Below are 21,672 nucleotides of genomic sequence, written 5' to 3'. Positions count from 1 at the left end.
ATATTCTAACAAAAGCCCAAATAGATGATAAAGATCGGCGTATAATACAAAATTTATACTGGAACCAATCAGCCACAATAAGAACGAATTTTGGAGGTGAACCAACGGAAATGATCCAGATTCTACGAGGCGTTAGACAAGGTTGTATACTTTCACCTATATTATTTAATCTATATTCAGAGGAAATATTTAGTGAAGCCTTGGAAAAATGCGAACATGGAATACTTCTAAATGGAGAACGCCTAAACAACATCCGTTATGCAGACGACACCGTTATTTTTGCAGACAGTTTGAACAGTTTACAGCAACTGATAAACAAAGTAAATGAAGTAAGTGAAAGATTTGGACTTCAAGTAAATATAACAAAAACTAAATTTATGATCATCAGCAAAAATAAAGTTAGAGACGCTCAACTACTTATCAATAATACACCAGTGGACCGAGTAAAACAGTATAACTATCTTGGAACAACAGTAAATGAACAATGGGATCACTCACAGGAAATAAAATGTAGAATAGAGAAGGCTAGGAGTGCATTCAATAACATGGCCAAACTCTTTAAAAGCCACAATCTTAATCTGGAGATAAAAGTAAGGCTCCTACGATGTTATATCTTCTCAATATTGTATTACGGAGTTGAATCCTGGACACTAACTGAAGCAATAGAGAAAAAACTTGAAGCCTTCGAGATGTGGCTATACAGGCGAATTCTAAGGATATCATGGACAGACAAGATAACCAACGAGACCGTATTACGAAGAGTGGGCAAAGAAAGAGAGGTGATGTATACCATTAAAAGGAAAAAGTTGGAATATCTCGGACATATAATGAGAAACAGCACTAAATACAGATTACTGAAGGTAATCCTACAGGGTAAAGTATTCGGAAAGCGAGGAATTGGGAGAAGGAGAATATCATGGTTGAAGAACCTGAGGAAATAATTCTCCACAACAACAACGAATCTATTTAAAGCATCAGTCAATAAAATAATTATAGCCAGAATGATTGCCAATATTCGGAACGAATAGGCACTGAAAGAAGAAGAATCGTCAGTTTATAAAAATTTCTGCAAACATTAAGGCAAAGTACATAGTTCTAATTGGCTTAGCTCACGCGGGGTTAAGCTGTTTTTAATAGCGACTATACTAATAGTACTTATGAATGACAGTTTTATGGACTTCAAAAATGTGATTTCCATAAATTTTAATTATAAATTAAGCCGTTATTAATCAAAATTCAGACTTGGTGAAATGATATGAAATTATTATAATTTCGAGACGAATCTATTCATGAAAATTTTATTGCAGTTGAGTGAAATTACATTTTCCATAAGATGTGTGCGATCTAATTTACATAAGAATGTTTGGATTAGTTTTTACACTGCTCCCCAAACTTGATTGGGAATATGTTGTGTTAATATATTATAGTACAAAAAATGGATATACCATGGAATAACTTTTAATTATATATAAAAAATAAAGTCGTGTATTCCACATCTATAGGCTTTCTTACACTATTTTTTAAAATATTTAAACTCTCTAAAATAATGTACAAAACATTAGAAAACGGAATTAAAAAAAATTTACAAGTAAACATACTCGTAGGAACAAATTACAATACTTTTATGAGTATCACAAAGCAATAATGTGGTTAGGAAAAAGTTAATAACATGATGAAAAAACAACAACAATAGAAGATTCTAATTAAGTTATTTTTTCATTGCCAAGTTACCAACTGATTGTATCATGTTAGCGACTAAACAAGCCACAATTAAGAAAATTTGTTTATTGAGGAATAACCCTATTCCTCCAGGTTAGAAGATCTTCACCTTGAAGTTCTTCTTTGGTGATCTTCTTGTTCTGTGCTAAAAGTTCGGCAAATTGGGAAACGATGGGATCCATTCCACAAGAACTTGTCGCTACCACTATATCGTCTTTTAAGTAGAATGCTACAAATTTGTACTGGGATACATCACCGTGGTAAATAATATCATCGTATTCGCCGTGACCAGCATATCTAAAAACAAGTATTAAAACTATTATATCAAACATTTCTATCGTACAAATCACATAACTAAAATGAAGACTCTTGAAATGTACATATTTCTCCGATTACTAAAAACGTATATCGCGTACTTAAAATTGAAGTATTAAATATAATAAATAAAGCCCGCAAAGTAGAATAGAAAATATTAAAGAAAGAAAATGAAATATAGCAAAGCAAAAACGGACTCGTTAAATATCGTGACTTATAACTGAAATACGAAAAAGTTGTCAGGGACGTTGTTCCTAATTTGCAGAGAGTTATATCTAGAACTCTAGAGAGGTTAAGAAATTTAAAGTGTAATACTTTCCTTAATCCTTTTTGTGATGTTCTGTGTCATTGAGTGAATTAGAATGACAGATGATTAGAAATACAGATTATGGAGAATATGGACGTCAAAAGAAAAATAAAAAACGTGGGATCAGAAGTACTACCAAATATAAAGGGATTCGAAATAGAAAGAGCTTTAAAAGAGCTAAAAAATAATAAAGCTCCAGGACACGACGGTATAATTGCCGAGCTCTTGAAAACAAGCAAGACATTAACAATCCCTGTACTAACAGAGCTATTTAATATATGTCTCCATAATAGGAAGATTCCTAAAGACTGGAACGAGAGTCTAGTAATACTCTTACACAAAAAAGGGGACAAATGTGATCTACAGAATTATAGACCTATATCGTTGCTCAGTCAAGTATACAAACTATTTATGAGAATTATTAACAACCGGCTAACCTACAAAATGGACAATTACCAATCGGTTGAATAGGCTGGCTTCCGCAAAGGATATAGTACATCAGACCATCTGCTGACAATGAGAACATTGATAGAGAAGGCAAATGAATATCAACTACCCGTATTTCTTGCCTTCGTCGACTATGAAAAGGCGTTTGATAGTATCGAGATGTGGGCCATAGAACAAGCTATTAATAATTGTAGAATAGATTCGAGATATAGGCAACTAATACATAATATATATGAAAATGCAACTATGATCGTACAACTAGACGTAATATCGCCAAAGCTTTTCAACCTAGCCCTAGAAGACGTCTTCAAAACTACAAATTGGTCAACCTATGGCAGTGAGATAGAACAAATCCAGGAATATATCTACCTAGGCCAAATTCTGAGACTTGACAAAGAGAACCAAAATGCGGAAATTACTAGAAGAGCAAGACTAGCATGAGCAGGATTTGGTAAACTTAGTTGGATACTTAAGAACCGCAAAATACCCCAATACTTGAGGAGCAAAGTGTTCAACCAATGCATCCTTCCTATCATGACATATGGATGTCAAACCTGGACCCTAACCAAGGCAAACATGAATAAACTAGCCACAACAGAAAGAACAATGGAAAGAGCAATGTTTTAGAGCAATTAATATTGAGTATAAAATAAAGCAATCAACCAATCGGCAGAAGAAGTACTGGACGACCGCGCAAAAGATGGAGTGATAACATTCCATAGAGGTATTAATCCGCCAATAAACAAGCAGAATTGCTTATAAAGAGGAAGAAGATAAAATAAAGCTAAGGAAAAAGAGTTTGAGAGTTTTAATCTATAATCCGACAGTTAATCGACCCAAAAAACTCTATAGAAATAAAATATGGCAAGTGAAGTAAAGAATACATTTAATATTAAACTTTTGAATGGGGTCAATTATTCTGCATGGAAATATAGAATTAAAGTTATCGGAAGAAAAAGAAGTTGAACAATGGATTACTACGGATTTTAAGGAGAATAATTATATAGAAGAGTCACAAAAGTAAGCAGCGAAACAGAAATTTAGAGCTTGTAGGTCAATAATTGTACAATGTATAGATGACAATCAATTAGAGGTTATTCGAGATAAACCAACAGCTTATAATTTGTGGCATGCTTTGCAAGAACGATATGAAAAAAGAGGACTACCTGGACAAATGATTTTGAGAAGGAAATTAATATCAATGAAATTAAAAGAGGTCCATTATCTGGAGCAAGTGTTAAAACACAAGACTGTTGAGATTTGAAAGAGACATAAATAATCATAGATATCAAGTAATCGATCTCGAACGGTTTCTCAGAACTTATTAACCACTATATGTAGATAAATAATTAATTTGACTTTCGAAGGTAGTTTTTTTTTAGTAGTTTTACATATTAAAATCTGTTTAAAAATACAGTAATTTTACTGAACGATGTTCTACAAGAGGAATAATTGAATAGCAAATATCATACTTATTTTCCTAGACTGACCTTATTCCTTTTCCATACAACATAGTCCAAAAGTAAGGAACCGCTTTTAATGGAGTACGTTTTCCAAGTATATTCAATGCAGCAATTTTTCCATGATAATGAGCTAGAGGATAGTGACCTATTGCGGATTTCTTATTATTGTGTGACCAAACAGGTGCATAGGCTATATCACCACCGACATATACGTCTGAAATATTAGACTGAAGATATTCGTTGACATCCACTGATCCATCTGAGCGTAATTCAACACCTGAGTTTTTAAGAAAATCGGTGGCAAAAGTACTTCCTACTCCCATTATCACTAAATCAGCCTTGAGCGTAGAACCTAAAATAAAAAAGTAATGGTATAAATTAAAAAAAAAAACATATCTACCATACATAAAAATATATAGATCAGTAATGCAAAAAAATTGCCAAAAATAAACGAATATGAAAAGTATTGCAGTATTTTTTTTTAAGATTATGCCATTTAACGTTTTCATTGTTTTAGTCACAACTGCCCTTAAATTTTAATTCTGCTGTATCATGATATGTCTATGTCATTACGTAAACAGTTTATATTTCATCTAATTACACCGTAGTTTCAAGTGTTACCCATTTTAAGTGTTGAATTACCCATTAAAATATTTATATTAACATTTCCTCTTCAGCCAGAGAGGTTTTATAGCGGCTTCCCACGATCGGCGATTCTACAGATCATCGCGCACAGCCGATGAGCACGGACAGCAACGTACCGCAGACAGAGCTCTTCCTACGGTCCGAGACAGTCTGTGTACGTCTCTACTTTTGTTTTTTGCCTTCTGTATGTCGACATTAAATTGTCTCTTCTTTTTTAAGTCTTTAATCGAAATAGTACTATTCTTCAATTGATTTTTTATTCGGTTCCATGCCTCGTATATCTCGTTCCGGTTCTTATGCTCTGGTGCCGTAGAATTCCATAAACTTGTTTCATTTTGATACAAATTTAAAAAATAAAAAATAACTTTGTTTGTCCATTCCATTTTTTAGCAAAAAAGTGCAAAACAACTTTGAAAACACTACAAACAACTACTCGTGTCAGCGAATGAACAACTTCTGTTCTGACTTCACCTGACTTGTCTGTTAAAACAAGGACGCGCTCGGATCGTGTAGCACGGGCATGTACCGCACCTTTAATGTTACCGACTCTCGATGGATAGGACGCACCAGCACAGACGTGCCTGTGCTACCACGGACGAGACATTTCTCACGGTGCGTGGTGCGAGCTGGTCTGCGTCCGTCCGCAATATCGCCGATCGTGGTAAGCCGCTATTAGATCAGGAAGAACAACTACTGATCAAATAAGTATGTTATAATTCATACAAAATAATAGCTACGAACAGAACTTAAGATTACATATGCTATTTATCGATTTTAAACAAGCATATGACTCCCTAAATCGAACGATGCTATATGAGGCTATGAGAACATTAGAAATACCAGAAAAGCTTATAAGGCTAGTGAGAATGACGCTTAGGAACACTTAGGAAATTATGTGGATTTTCTTAAAACTCCTCTCCAGCATTATATCCAATTTGGTATAATCACTTTTTTTTATCTGCCTTACATGTCCAAGCTCGTCAAAGAAAGCTGTCCAAACTGTGTTTATATTTTACTGATTGTTTTGGGATATAGGCATAGAAGCTAAGACATTCTACAAAAACTAAAAATATAATAGCGTATGTTACTTACCATCTTGTAAGACAACCTCTGTAACATTTCCGTTCCCATCGTCTTTAATTTCTGTTATGGTATTTTTAGTTACAAAATGTACTCCCTTGTCTTCGAACAATTTCATAAATACTTTTCCTACGTCTGGTCCCAAAAGCGGTTGGAAAGGTAAATCTCCCCTCATTATCACTGTTACCTTTTTCGTTTTACTTTGACAGTAATTTGCCGCTTCTAACGCTATAAAACTGCTTCCCAATACGACAACTTCTTTATCTTCGGAAAGTTGTGAGAAAGTGTACCTGAAAGATATTTAACATTAGAAACGTAAATAATTTATATTATCAATGTTTAAAACAGGTATAAAAAGAAGATTGAAACAATTTCTAAAAACAAACGAAATAATATTAAAAAATCAGGGGAAAGAGTAGTAAGCTCATTAAAGGCTACTGCACAATAGAAAAAAAGCGTTGAAGTTGGTGAAAATATGAGTACTTTAAAAAAATACAATGTGGAGTACCTCAAGGTACTGTTCTAGACCTATAAATAAAAAAATGGAGTAAGACAAATAGATGCACTCCCAACGGTACTGTTTATTCTAAGGCTGTCAAACGCAGGAACTATAAACAAGAATGCAGTACAAATAATAGGATATGCGGATGATAACCATAGCAGCAACAGCTAAAAGGGCAGTAAAGAAAACCTTCCAAGAAATAGAAAACGAAGCTAAATTGAGAAGACTGGAAATAAATGAAAATAAATCAACTTAAGCAAGAAAATGAAGACACAAATGACAGAACTGATAATAGACGCATACAGCGTTCTATAGAAAGATAAGAAGATAAGCCGAAACACAAAAATGAAAATCTAGAAAACGACCATAACACCAATAGTAGTATATGCTTCAGAGACATTTACAGTAACAGAGACAGATATGTTGGAAGTTCAGATTTCTTTCGTAAGTGGCGTAGTTGCCATACCGGACAAACAGTGTGACTTATCGTCCTTGCCTTTGTATAGATACGATAATTTTAACGTTGTTCGCAACGTACGATACTATGTATACCATAATAGGAAAATATACGATAATTTCAGATTATTATTTAATTATCAGATAATTATATATTAATTATATTATAATTTCAGATAATTATATAATTAGCTAGAATAAATTAGGATCATAAAATATGAATTTCCCAACTTAAATAGTACATGATTTGGCACATTTTATCATTTTATTACTAATAAAATCCCATATGTTTAATGGATATGGAATATAAAGCTAAGCTCTTTGCGAATATAAATATTGAACCTTCAATAAATTTGATATAAATAGATTGGAATTAGTATAGGTACGGCATTTCTAGAATATTAATATGACTAATCATAGAGATTAGTAGTGTAGATATAGTTTTGGCGTTGTCTATTAATGTACCCACAAGGTCATAAAGAGGCGAGAATTTGGTAATCAACAATTTTCGGCGAAAAAACAACATAAAGTGTATCATCATAAGAAATATCATATTTATTAAAGCGCGGCAAATATTATATAATTTTTTACAGTTCGTTTTTAATTTTTTGCTACTTGCAGTTATCTCATTCGATTGGATACCCGTATAATGTAAATCATACAATAATATATGGGATGGAAATAGTGATATTAAAAAATAATAATACTTTGCTTTTGATTCATTGACTTTTAAGCTAGAATACGCCACCATTATACTAGAAATCGCGAAGTCAACAATAAATAAAATAAAAATGCTCTAAATAAAGAAGTGTCTCACAATAGGTAGTAGTAATACTAGTATTGTAGGGAGCAGTAAATAGTATCCAGGAAGAGCTCTAACAGCCTGTAGACTGTATATTTCAAAGGGTTCATTCCCATACTGCGACCGAGACATCTTTTATGTATATTATATATCTATGCTGTTGAGCAGGCCTCTTTTGGCTCGAGGCCTTGTTATGACAAGTACTTAAATCTTTTCTTCGCAGTGCTGCTCTTGATTGCTCATGGAATCTTTTTCGGTTCTTGCTTAGCTTACTCTTCAGTAGATCCGCATTTAGAGCAGTTTGATAGAATGCGATGTGTACGCATAGATAGTATTTTAAATTATATTTAACCGTCCCCCACTATGTCTTCTTTGGTCTTCCTTTCTTACTCTGTCAACGATTCAGTCGATTCTAATTTTGGTGTTAAACATATCTTAAATATTTTACGTGTACTATCTTTTGGCACCCATATGTACCACATCTACACTCCTCAATATGTTTACTATATCATAGAACCATTTGAACCATTGTTCCATTTGAACATTTGTATTTTCTATTACAATCACAATCGCTTCCTTATAATGATACTTTGGTGTCGTATAGGCGGTCTGCTATTGCCACAAATATTATCAAAGGCGCTGTCAAGTGGTCAGAGTGTCTTTCGTGTTGATGACTTTTAGGAGAACTACTGTGGCGCTCATATAGAATTGGTTTTCATATGTGAGATCTGTAAAAACATCGTATTTGAGCTTGTAATGCCATTTGGTCCTCTTGTAAATAAATAAAATTTATTAATTCAGCACAATCCGCGCCGCGATATGGCTGAAAAATTGCATGATGTTAATAATGCATGAAGTGCAAAGAACAATATAATATAAAAATTTTTGAATAAAATATTATTACCCTAAACTGGGAATTAACTTCATTTTGTTACACCAATGAACCTTAACGACATTATAAAGAATCATAAGAACTACTTTGACATGTCAGCGCATGCGTTCTGGTAAAACAGAACCTCACATGTGAACTTTCCAACAAGGGTTCAAGGGTGGATTACATAACTAATGTTAAAGTCTGAAAAAGAAGTTAAAAAGTCTATAAAAAGTCTAAAAGGAAAACAAGTTCTGTAAAATGATCACCAATTTAGCCTCCGCGTAGCGAAGCGACTCTCAATGGTATTGGACTTCTTAAAAAGTCAAACGGTAAGTTTACTAAAAAAAAAGGCAAGAACGGGGGAGAGAGTGAATAACCAGACCGTTACAATTTTACCAAAATTCCTACAGTCTGTTTAAAATGTAAACAATTAATGTAACTAAACTTTAACCTATGTATGTAATATATATTGATTTCGTCTTATTTTTAAGACTCACCTTTAATTTACTATTTTTTTAAATACTTAACAGTAAAATTTAAAATATTTAAAGTAATTCAAGTTATATTAAAAAATATTAAAAGTAACTTACTGAGCATCGCGATATTCTCTAAGGGTTACAACGTTCTTCAAATCGCTACCAGGTACGTTTAATTTTCTTGCAAGACTGCCAGTAGCAATGAAGAGTTTATCGTAATTTAATGTATTTCCATTACTTAAAGTAACGCTGTGGTTACTGGAATCTACAGCAGTAGCTTCGACTCCTTTAAGTACATCGATATCGTATTGTTTATAAAAGTCTTCGTCTCTAAGAGAGGCATGTTCAACGTCGAAGTCCATGGATTTACTAACTTTTACCTAGAACAATAAGTTCAGTATTAATCAAATTAAATTTAAGTAGAATTAAATAGTTATTATTAACTTAATTCCGACCTTTTGGTCTCATCACATACGAGACATTTAGAGAAGAAGATAAGATGAGAAATATCTCGATGCGTACATATTTGGTTTGGTCTGTACGCAAAGGACCATTTCTAGATGAATCAAATAGAAGCATATTATCTAATACTATGACATTATCTGGCCCTTTATTTGAAGGGAACTAGATGGCGATTGATATTCTTGACAATATATCAAAAAATCCTAATGCCACCAATGACAATGGCATTAGGTTGGTTAATAAACCTAGCAACTTTACACTATCATTGTCAATACATTCTCAACGCACAAAACATTCATAAGAGAACATGGAGATCTCAGGATCGGATCACAGTAAACCAACAAGATATATCATGCTATCATTAACATCCGTCAGTGTAATAAAGGTGCATAGCAGAAGGTGCCAATACAGACTCAAGTCACTACCCGGTGGAAAGTAAAATAAGAGGTTAGAATTTCAAATATCAAAAAAGAAAAGGGATTCAAGCGTTAAAAGTAAGATATAAGGAACTAAAATATGGCAACAAGAACAAAGAATATAAAGAAAGGATAAAAACAAGACTAGAAAACCGACAAAAACACGAAGACATAAATAAAGAATGGAAAATGTGTAAAAACATTATACAAGAAACCAATAGATATATAATTAACCCTATGAGAAAATAGTTAAAACAAGAACAATGATGTACAGAGGCAAAGTAGGAGACACAGTAACACCATAAAGTGAAATATTGAAAATATGGAGGAAACATAAAGGATTCACTACATGATAGATTAGCACTGGGCCAAAAATTTAACTGAAAGATAAACCCATCCTAGGTAGTTAAAACGGACGAATCAGTCAACAGATTAAAAAACAAGTCACTCAGATTAGAAAACATTAGGCCACAATTGATAAAATAAATGCCAGACATTAATCCTCCTCCTCTATCTTTTCTCCTTCGTAAGGATGTAGTGGCATCTTAGTTGATGTAGTTTTGTATTACCATTTTATTTTCTTTCTTCGAACCAGAAGATTGTTTTCTTTAAAGGCATGATCGCCATGTGATGTCAGGCTCCCACTGCATTAGCCCAACTGATTTTACATGTTCACTTTTTCCAAAAGAAAGACAAGTTGTACTTTTTAATTTATTGTATAATTTCACACTTATAAAGTTGATCTAGGTCGGGTTACTACTACATTATAAACTGTATCAGCGATACTAACTAATTTTGAATGAAATCTTTTCGCGTTAAATATGCGACTTGCGTTGTTTATACAAGGCCGCGCATTAGTAAATATTTACTGTATTATAATATCAATTACATTCTCGTGTTTACCTATATCTTTTTCTAATATCACGTGTTGGCATTGAACTAAATTCAAATAGAACACATGTAAAATCAAGTTTAATTTGAATCTAATTCCTGTGTGTCTTTTTGCTACACACGCAGCAAACTGGCACCGGTTGGCGATGAACAGAAACAACTGGCGAAATAGACTAGGGGAGGTCGAGGCTCAATTAGGTCTGTAGCACCACTAATGATGATGATAATAATGAATATATGGAATAACAACCTACTGATACATGGATGGAATATAGGAGTGAACATCACACTACATAAAAAGAGCAACCAACTTCAATGTAAAAACTATCGAATTATAAGATATTATAAAACAGTGTATATGAGCGATTAAAACCATACGCAGAACAAATATTTCGAGGATACCAGTGCAGTGTCTTCAGACAAGAGTCCACAATAGATCGTATCTTCGTGTTGAGACAGATCCTAGAAAACAACTAGTTAATTGAATATATTATACACACACCAATTTTCCATTGATTTGTGATTAGAAAGAAAAATCCTAACAACAAAACACGTAGCCATAAATGATAATGGATGATGGAGAAAACGTTTTGATGTTAGGCTATACTACCTATAAGGAGAACCAAATACAATAAAAGCAACTAAAATAAACATATTGAGATAAGTGGGGCATGTTTTAAGGGTGAACGATGAATACCCGGTCCGAAAACGACTGTTTCAAAAAACTTTTGGGACAGAGATACGGCAGAAGACAAAAAACGCTTTCTGAACGATGTGGAGCAGATCTACAGGTACTGGAAATAGGGATATGGAGAAGATTGACTCTGAATACGAAAAGATGGAATGATCTTTTTAGGGAAGACAAGACTGATCAAGGACTTGTAAAGCTATTAAAGAGAAGAAAAATAATGTATAACTTTCATAAATTAGACGACAATGACGTATATCTTTCCAAAAATAGTGGAATATAACAATAAAAAATATTTCAAGTGAGATATATAACTTACCCTATCATACGGTAGAAAATCTTCTTTACACACAAACGATAAGCGTCCAGTATATCCTTCCTGTCGTAGTGTTTCGACGCAAGTAGCTCCTGATGGCCCACCTCCAATAACAACAATATGCTGGTCTTCTTTCAAATCCTTTTTAACCATTCTCTTAACCCGTTTATTCGTACGCAACTCCGATTTTTTCGCTCGAACTTTCACTTTATCATCTTCTATTGTCACTTTATAACAAGGCAACGAATCTAAACCTGGAAAATCTTCTATGTCACCGGTAAGAATGTTGAAACATGCACCGTGCCATTGACAACGTACTCTTCCATCTCCCAAAGCGCTGGATACTAGAGGAGCTCCGTAGTGAGTACATTTTGGACCTATAAATGAAATTATCGTATACTAATATACCCTATGTAAATAACATAAAAGTAAAAAAGTACATGAGAGACTTTTTCAGGAATTAAATCAATTAGTTTATCCAAAAAAAGACTTAGGTCTAGGTGTGGCACCAATTGATGATAAGATGAGAGAATGCAGGTTTAGATGATACTTTTTTTTGGCTTAGACTTATCGTCATACAGCCAGACACAAAAGAAATAAGACAGTATCCATCATTATAATTTACCTAAATCCTAAATGCCCTATCAAAATAAAAGATTACATCGATATTAGGAGAACAGGGACACACTCTTCTCAAATATCTACAGAGCCAAGTGATAATAAATATAGTATGTTCCAAGGAGCTGCTATTTTATATTTTAATAAATCATTTATACGTTTGGATGAGTAGACTGTATTTTTAGAACAACCAAAAAATATATGATCTAAATCACATTCCTCTCCACAATGCTCACATTTTTCATCATCCAAAACCTGTATTTTAAATAAGTGTTTTGGATAACATGCGTGTCCGAATCTTATTCTAATAATGGAAGTTATGTGCCTCCTGGAAGCTCTACAAGATTTGTACCAAGGAAATTTGGGAATATCTGGCTGAATTAACGAGTATCTATTTTGGTTCAAAAAAGAGTATTCCTTCCACTGGTAGCTCCACTTTTGAAGTAATGTTGACTTGCAAGAAACAAGACTATCAGCAAGTGTTACTTTATGTAGAATACCAGGTATTATATATACCTGGTATTCTAGATGATACTTAACCTACACATTTAATAGATTAAATAGATTCACAGCTCCAGAAACACTTTTGGAATACTCGAAACTCTATTCAGTATAAACCTACTCCTGCAGAAATGTAGAGATCAAAGAAAGGATGTATTTGCTTGTTTCATCGATTATGAAACAGCTTTTGATCAAGTCCAGCATCATAATCTGATAGAAATACTTTACAAAATAAAAGTTGATGAAAAGGGCATCCGAAGAAGAATGTAAATTGGAAGAAAAAGGCATGGATACGAGTAGAACACTCTACAATAGACCATATTGATATGCAGCTAGGAGTTCAACAGGATAGTGTGTCTGCTATTCTGATCACATATTTAACGACGCATTAGAAGATCTAGCAGTTTTCGGCGTTAAGATAGTTGTAGTTACAATTATATATGCCGAAGACCATTTTGTCTGACACTATAGAGGGGGCTTAAAGAGCTTTTAAATAATAGTGAATATAGGTAGAGTAGATACAATATAATACGATACAATATATCCTATACGCCAATAGAGTACAAATAGAAAACACTTAAATATTTAAATACCTGGGAATCATTATTACGCAAGACCTTAAACCAGACTCTGAGATTAAGAGTAGAATTGAAATGAGGAGAGAGCAACATTCAACAAAGTGAGACCATTCTTATGTGATAATAATCTTAACTTGAAACTAAGACAACGAATGACGAAATGATATATATATATATATATATATATATATATATATATATATATATATATATATATATGTATATATATATATATATATATATATATATATATGTATATATATATATATATATATATATATATATATATATATATATATATATATATATATATATATATATGGTCAGTATTATTATATGTGTATATTTGAATATGTGAATGTTCTACAAAGGGCTAATCTTCTACTAAATATGTAACATCTAAGCATGCGCACCTTTATGTTGAAACCCAAAGTTCTATTGCAAAAAATTGTTCCGGTAAGAGCAGACCATTAAAATCTCCGGTAAATGCTTAACTGATATTGAGGAATGGGTCACAGCTAATCTGAAAAGTCTGCCAACTCCTACCTCTTACGTCCACGAACACATAAGTCGCTTAATACCCGGAAATATATGGCGCATTATGGAAGTACGTTATATAGGCGAAGGAAGAGGGTGAAATCAAAATTATAATCAAAACACACCCGCGAATTATTACCAACCCGCACTGAGGCAGCGTGGTAATGTACGCCTCACAACCCATAACATGAAAGACACATTCAAATCATGGCCCTCATTCTCCGTAGGCCCAAATGGCCCTGAACTGGGTAGGTTTAGGGATCAAACCAGGAGGGCAGATGATGCTAAGAATCTGCGGAGTCTAAACCGCTGCCCAAATAAAACAACAACGCTTTATATAGTGACATATACTGCCACTCGCTATCAAATCAATCCAGACTTATAGAACTGGAAAAAGAAACTGAAAATATAAAATGGGACGTCATTAGAATCAGCGAAGTAAGACGGAATGATGAAGAGCTATTGGAATTAGCGTCAGGAAACACATTCTACTACCCAGGAACATTAAAGAACCGAGCAGGCGATATTGGTAATCGAAGCTTTGACCAATCAAGGCATTGACAAACCCTACATAGAGACTTTAGCAAATATATACAGACAAGCAAAAGCTAAGGTAAAAATTTATGAAAATATTCCAGAATTTCCCACTACAAAAGGCGTTCAACAAGGAGACGCAATATCACCAAAGCTCTTCACTGAAACCCTAGAAAAGGCCTATCCATTGATGGAGAAGACCTCAGCCATCTAAGATTTATAGACGAAATCGTTCTGATTGCCAATAATCTTGCAGAACTACAAGAACTGTTAAGCGACCTAAATGCAGCTAGCAATGAAGTTGGTCTAAAAATGAACTTGACAAAAACAAAAACCATATACAATGAGCTAGTGGATGTTCAAGATGTAATAATAAACCACACTACACTAGAGATAAGAGTAGAGTATGTATACCTGGGACAATTAATACATAAATCTGGCTCTTTACTTCCAGAAATCAACAGACAAATAAAACTGGCTTGGGCATCTTTTAAATTAAATTAAATCCAGGATGCCACTCCATCTGAAGAAAAAAGCATTGGGTAAGTGTATACTCCCAATTATGACATACGAGTGCAAAACTTGGATACTAAAGAAAGAGATAATAGCGAAACTCTAAAGGTCAATCGAGCGATGCATGCTTGGTATAACAAAGAGAGATCGGAAAATAATAGAATGGATCAGACAGAAAACCAAGATCACTGATGGAATCCACAGAATTAAATCTTTAAAATTGCAGTGGGCGGGACATTTAGCAAGAAGAACTGACAATAGATGGTCCACTAGAATTACACTGTGGTATCCAAGAGGCGTCAGTCAAGAGACCAAGAAGACGTCCAAATTTAAGGTGGGACTAAGGCATAAGGAAACAAGCCAGTACAACATGGAGCAGAAAAGCGAATATTACACAATCCGTAGGCAGAAATAAAGAACGACTATGTAAGGGAAGCTGCACCATAATCGGTAGAAAATACTGAGAATGATTATATATATATATATATATATATATATATATATATATATATATATATATATATATATATATATATATATATATAAAAAGCGAATATTACACAATCGTAGGCAGAAATAAAGAACGACTATGTAAGGAAAGCTGCACCATAATCGGTAGAAAATACTGAGAATGATTTTATAAATATATATATATATATATATATATATATATATATAATCAACTTCCTCAATTCGAAAATGGAAATTGCGCCGTCTAACTTGGAAAAACATATATTCATCAAACGCAAACGCCTTGGACTTAAATTAAGTAACATGTATTGGCTCATTGGCTGCAAATCAAAATTGTCCTTGGATTGTCCTTGGTTGTATTATATAAATTTATTTTTAAGTCCATTTGAACCTATGGGATCCAGTTATGAGGCACCGCCAGTGTCTCCAATATAAACATCTTACAGAGATTACAAAATAAGGTGTTTCGTGCCATAGTCAATGCGCCATATTATGTCTCGAACGAGGTGATTCAGCACATCTCGCTAGAATCCGTCAAAGAAGTCATTCAAGTTTACTGTACATCCTAATGTGCTAATTAAATTGAATGTGCATGATGCTTTTGAAGTGCGTAGACTAAAACGATTACTGTCATCCAACCTGCCTTCAGGTCCGAATCAAACTTAGTTAATTGCATTCAGATTAATAAAATCTTAATTTTATATTCGTTTTAAGAAGATTATTCCCTGGAGTAATTCTCTACACTACATGTCACTAGAATTAACAAAATAAATACATATTGCCCATGTGGGCAGATTATTGGAACCATTGTAGTTATTTAAAAAATATATAAATATTTCAGTCCAAATAGTCTTAGTCTCTTAATCTCTGAATAACCTTCGTCTATGCCCTAAAATTTATACTCTCTGTATATATCAATCGACATTTACTTTCAAATAAACAATTTAAATATTTTAAACTTGAATTCTCAATTTTAAAGTACCTACTTATATTAAGTTAAAATGTTTATAAGAATATTTCAAATTTTACATACCTATTGCACTAATAACACCTTTTTGTTTAACCAGAAGAACTTTCCCTTCATCCAATTCGACTGTTTTCAATTCATTTTCTTGTAAGTCATTAACATTGCATACGATACCTTCCACATATTCCTCCTGTTGGTCTTGAGACGCTGGAAATAAACGTTGAATTACAGGAATAGATTTAATAATACACTGTATTGTGGTAAACATGATTACCGACATTAACAATACAACTCTTACTAAGTTAAGAATTACAAATGTTTACTTTCGTTCATATGATTCTGTGACCATGTACCTTGATCATCAATCTAATAAAAAATTATATAACTGCGTATAACCTCCATACTCTAAAATCGATGTTCTAGCTGGAGAAAAAATAGAAATAGTGCGGCGGCGTTAAAGTTATTTCAGTTAAAATTATTTTTATAGGCAGAATCCAAATTTTTTCAAAAAATAATTATATATATATATATATATATATATATATATATATATATATATATATGTTAATATAGTTAATATATTATAAAGTCTGCTTAAGAGATTCACTATACAGAATGTCACTTCACTATATATTATAATATAAACTGTCTACTGAGTATTCACAAAGAATTGAAATGCAAAATTTTTTTTCAATTATATTTTTTGTTCATGACACCATCAACTTTTTCACAATCTTCTGTGACTTCTCTACTTCTGTCTTCCATTAGTGTTCATCCGGATAATTTCTTTTCCGTCTTCTTTTATGCCTGTACAAGTTTGATATTCGTTTCTTAAAACCGGTAAGCAGTGATAATGACAGTGCTGATTCGAAGACAGATAAAAAGCTGATAGTTTTTTTAAGTGGCACAATAATATACACTTTGAATCAATAAAATATAATTTTGTTTAATTAAATAAAAGGCAGATATCGAGCACAGTTTTTATTAAATATTGCCCAAGTACTTTCGCTCCTAGAGCATCTTCAGGGGCATCTGAAATATGCCAAGAAACGTTTTTTCAACTGAAGGAAAATTGATTAACTTCGAAGTATAATAATCAGAAAAATGTAATCATCATTATATTGGGAATTTTAGAATTATATTGATTAAATAACCAAAAACATTTGTTGTTATTAATAATACAAATTTTATGAAATAAATCTTCAAAGTCTAATATTCCACAAAATAATAATTTTAATTAAATAGATTAGACAATTGTACGCAACTGATACGGGAATATTTCAAATTTTAATGACAGTTCAGCGTGTGGCAAAATTGTATCAAGTGTTGCCGCTTTTTTAGAGTAAGAATTTTGTTTATATTTGATTTCTTACACAATTTGATCATAATATATTATATATTAATAAATTGTATTTATAAATACATATTAAATTTAGATTATTAGCTTTAAAAACTAATTATTGTTGTGTATTGTGATTGTGCTATGCCAAAACAACTAAATAGTCTGTAGAAAGCTGATAAGCTTTCATATACGATAGATTATTTTGAACAAGAAATATTGGCGGGACGTTTTTACTATTAATGCTCTAAAAGAGGTAAGTTTAAAATTTAGAATATATAATTTGTATTAAAATGTTTTCTTATGTATTTTAGTGTGTTGCAGTAGTCTTAAAACTAAGTGCATTTACTGTTAATATAACAGTTTGACAAATAGTTGACATTTTAAAAATTCCTCACTTACTAACTATTCTGATGTTTTGGCAACGCTGAGCGGTTATGACGTTGCGTCGTAAATCTTGAATGACGTGCAATCATTTTTATATGAAAAATTCTACTCGTATATTTGGTTTTTTCAGTACCTTTCAGGCACTAAACAAAATGTAGTATAGTCACGAAACTTTTAAAATATGTAATTCCATATATTGGCTCTGGATTAAAGTCACGTTTGATGCGGAATATAGCCCAAATAGAAGGCTAAGAAATTTGGGAATTGAGTTAATAAAAGAATAAATTAGCTTCTTCTTCTTCTTTGGGTGCCGTGTCCGTATTCAGACGTTGGCCGTCATCATGTTTACAATTTCCTGAAACCTTTCTCTGTCGGCTGCTGCGCAAAATAATTCTTCTACTGTGGAACCACACCGTTGTCTAATATTACGCAGCCATGAAAGTTTCTTTCGACCAATCCATCTTTTTCCTTCCACTTTTCCATGTATTATAAGGCGAAGTAGATGGTATTTAGGTCCTCTAATTATATGGCCGAAGTATTCTGTTTTTCTCCTCTTTATGGTGTTTATGAGCAGACGTTCTGAATTGATCATTTGAAGAAGAAGAGGAACATTTCGATCCTGGTTATTATCTCTTCATCAGAGTCACAATTTACATTTAACCAGCTGCCAAGGTATTTGAAATGATTTACACTTTCGATCTCCTCTCCATTAAGAGAAATCAGACTTGGATCTATATTGATCTTTCCAACTGCCATCCACTTTGTCTTTTAAATGTTGATTTTTAGGCCTCTCCGATAACTTGCTTCACTGACTAGATTTAGTAATGTTTGGAGATCTTGTAAATTTTCTGCAAGAATGGCTGTATCGTCAGCGTATCTAATATTGTTGATCACTTCTCCACCTAGTCTTACTCCCTCTTGTCTGTCATCCAAAGCCTCCCTGAAGATTTCTTCAGAGTACAGATTAAAAAGAGTGGGTGACAAAACACAACCCTGCCGTACTCCACGTTTGATGGATATTTTTTCAGTCGGACTGTCTTCAATTTGGATAGAGGCTACTTGATTGTAATAAAAGTATTTCAGCAGTCTTATATCATAGTGGTCAAGTCCTGCTGCCCGTAGGCAATCGAAAAGTGTATCGTGTTGTACTCTGTCGAACGCCTTCTCGAAGTCAACGAAACAAACATAAACATTCTTTCGGAATTCACAACTTTTTTGTAATAGAACGCGCATACAGAATAGTGCCTCTCTAGTTCCTAGGCCGTTTCTAAATCCAAATTGCTTATTACCCATCCTACTTTCGCATAGAAGGAATACTCGGTTTTGTATAATTCGTAAGAGTATCTTCAGTATGTGACTCATCAAACTGATTAGTCTAAAATCGCTGCATTTGGTGGGCCTGCTTTTCTTTGGTAATGTTATAAACAGTGACTCTAACCAATCATCTGGAATTTTTCCTTCGTTGTAAATTTTGTTGAAGAAAATGGTTAAGCAGGTAATGCTTTCCTCATCCAAAAGTTTAAGTAGCTCAGCAGGGATTTGATCTGGTCCAGGTGCTTTATTGTTTTTGGCTTGCTGTATTGCCTTTTTGACTTCCGAATTCAGTATACTGGGACCTCTGTCTAATTGGTTGTCACAGGCAGTATTTGTAGCATTTTCTCTAGAAGCATCGTCAAAAAGGTCAGTTGGCTTCAGTTGAGCGCAATTAGATGAAATGATTTTATTTTTGAAACGAATCTATTCATGTAAATTTCATTACATTTAAGTGAATTTACATGTTCCATATGATGTGTGTGATCTCCCTTGGCAAATCATTATATTTTATAGTATAGGACACGCCTGTAAACTTTAAGCCAAATGGAGAGGGGTCGCCTGACCAGGTAACTGCACAGTTGATTTGGAATTACCACTGTACTGCCGAAGACGGATTTATGCGCACGCGATAACTTCTTGCGTACTGGTGGCTCGACGAATTTTTATCATTCAGAAGCGAAAGGGCTAATAGTGCTAAAGTCTGTTTTAGACTATAACATAAAATGATATAAGAAAATGGTATAACAAAAACTTACATGAAATGATTGTGTACAATATTATTACAAGAAGTTTTGTGTATTACATTGTCACATTTTGGTATCAAAATATGTTATGTGATTCTGCGCATTACATGCTAAAAAAGTCCTTTTTTTAAATTATTATGTTGGTTTACATCAGAATTTACATGTACTGTTAACCTCAATATTATTGAAGTTATACTTCTATACGCGCGCTCCACGTTGGAAATTTGTATGGGAGTGAATCTGTGAAATCATTACATATGTAAGATAATGAGTAAGAGAGAGACAGAAGATATATTTTCTCTCTCTTCCTCTCTCGAATATAAAAATGGTCCTTTTGTATATATATTTAATATTATATATATACATATAATATTATATATATAATAAAATATTTAATATTTAATTATTAAATATTAAAAATATTTATTTTAACAACAAACGACTGCGAAGATAGGAAGAGATGGTGTTTAGGTATCGGACAACGTCGAAAGACGTTCTAAACCGATGTATATATATATATATATATATATATATATATATATATAAAATATTTATTAATATTATTATTTATGTGATATGTTTTGTATTATTTATTAAATGTTCATAATTATATTAGTCTTTTGTATTTCAAAATAATAATCTCAATAAATCACTGTATGACCCAGAACTGTCAATTTTGAAATACGTTTGTGTCTTGTATCATGTCCTCGGTAGTATAGTAGTCAGTATCCCCGCCTATCACGCGGGAGACCGGGGTTCGATTCCCAGTCGGGGAGGACTTTTTTATTAATATTATTACATGGTAAATTAAACATAAGTAGAAAAGTTATGTATATTATTGTCATTTTTAAATACTTAAGAATATTGCATTTTAATTTGTATTGTATTATTATATTGAATTATGTTACACTGTATTGTAGTGTATTTTTTATGTATATTGTCACTTTTAAATACTTATGAATATTGCATTTTAATTTGTATTGTATTATTATATTGAATTATGTTGCAGTGTATTATATTGTATTTTTATATTAATAACAAAATAAACAATGAATTTTACTGCAGAGTATGTGTAAAAAAATTTTTGCATTCAACTCCTTTCATACATATATGAAAATACAAATATACATTTTCATCAAAATATTGATTCAATCCTTCATTTACTATAATTTATTAATTGTTAGTAAGTTGTTATTAATTATGTTTCTCTTTCTGCTATGTCTTACCTATAGCATTACATATGTAATGCTTGTGCAGATTGACTCCCAAATAAATTTGTAACGGCGAATGCGTGTATAGAAGTGTAACTTC

At 32.7% G+C, this 21,672-nt stretch overlaps 1 protein-coding gene across 1 annotated transcript in view; it reads right to left on the bottom strand.

The window, feature by feature from the left end:
- Window positions 1–1,044: 1,044 nt before the first annotated feature.
- Window positions 1,045–21,672, bottom strand: part of LOC140435089 (apoptosis-inducing factor 3) — a 34,084-nt gene continuing 13,456 nt past the window's right edge. Inside the window, exons 2-7 of the mRNA XM_072523793.1 lie at window positions 16,645–16,785; window positions 11,863–12,236; window positions 9,201–9,466; window positions 5,989–6,266; window positions 4,279–4,603; window positions 1,045–2,016 (exon numbers count right to left, since the gene is read on the bottom strand). Coding sequence (XP_072379894.1) covers window positions 1,785–2,016; window positions 4,279–4,603; window positions 5,989–6,266; window positions 9,201–9,466; window positions 11,863–12,236; window positions 16,645–16,785 — 1,616 coding nt within the window. The 3' untranslated portion in view covers window positions 1,045–1,784. The remainder of the gene's footprint in view (window positions 2,017–4,278; window positions 4,604–5,988; window positions 6,267–9,200; window positions 9,467–11,862; window positions 12,237–16,644; window positions 16,786–21,672) is intronic.

The sequence above is a fragment of the Diabrotica undecimpunctata genome, chromosome 2 (assembly GCF_040954645.1).
Source record: "Diabrotica undecimpunctata isolate CICGRU chromosome 2, icDiaUnde3, whole genome shotgun sequence".
NCBI lineage: Eukaryota > Metazoa > Arthropoda > Insecta > Coleoptera > Chrysomelidae > Diabrotica > Diabrotica undecimpunctata.
This window is presented reverse-complemented; position numbering and strand designations above follow the sequence as displayed.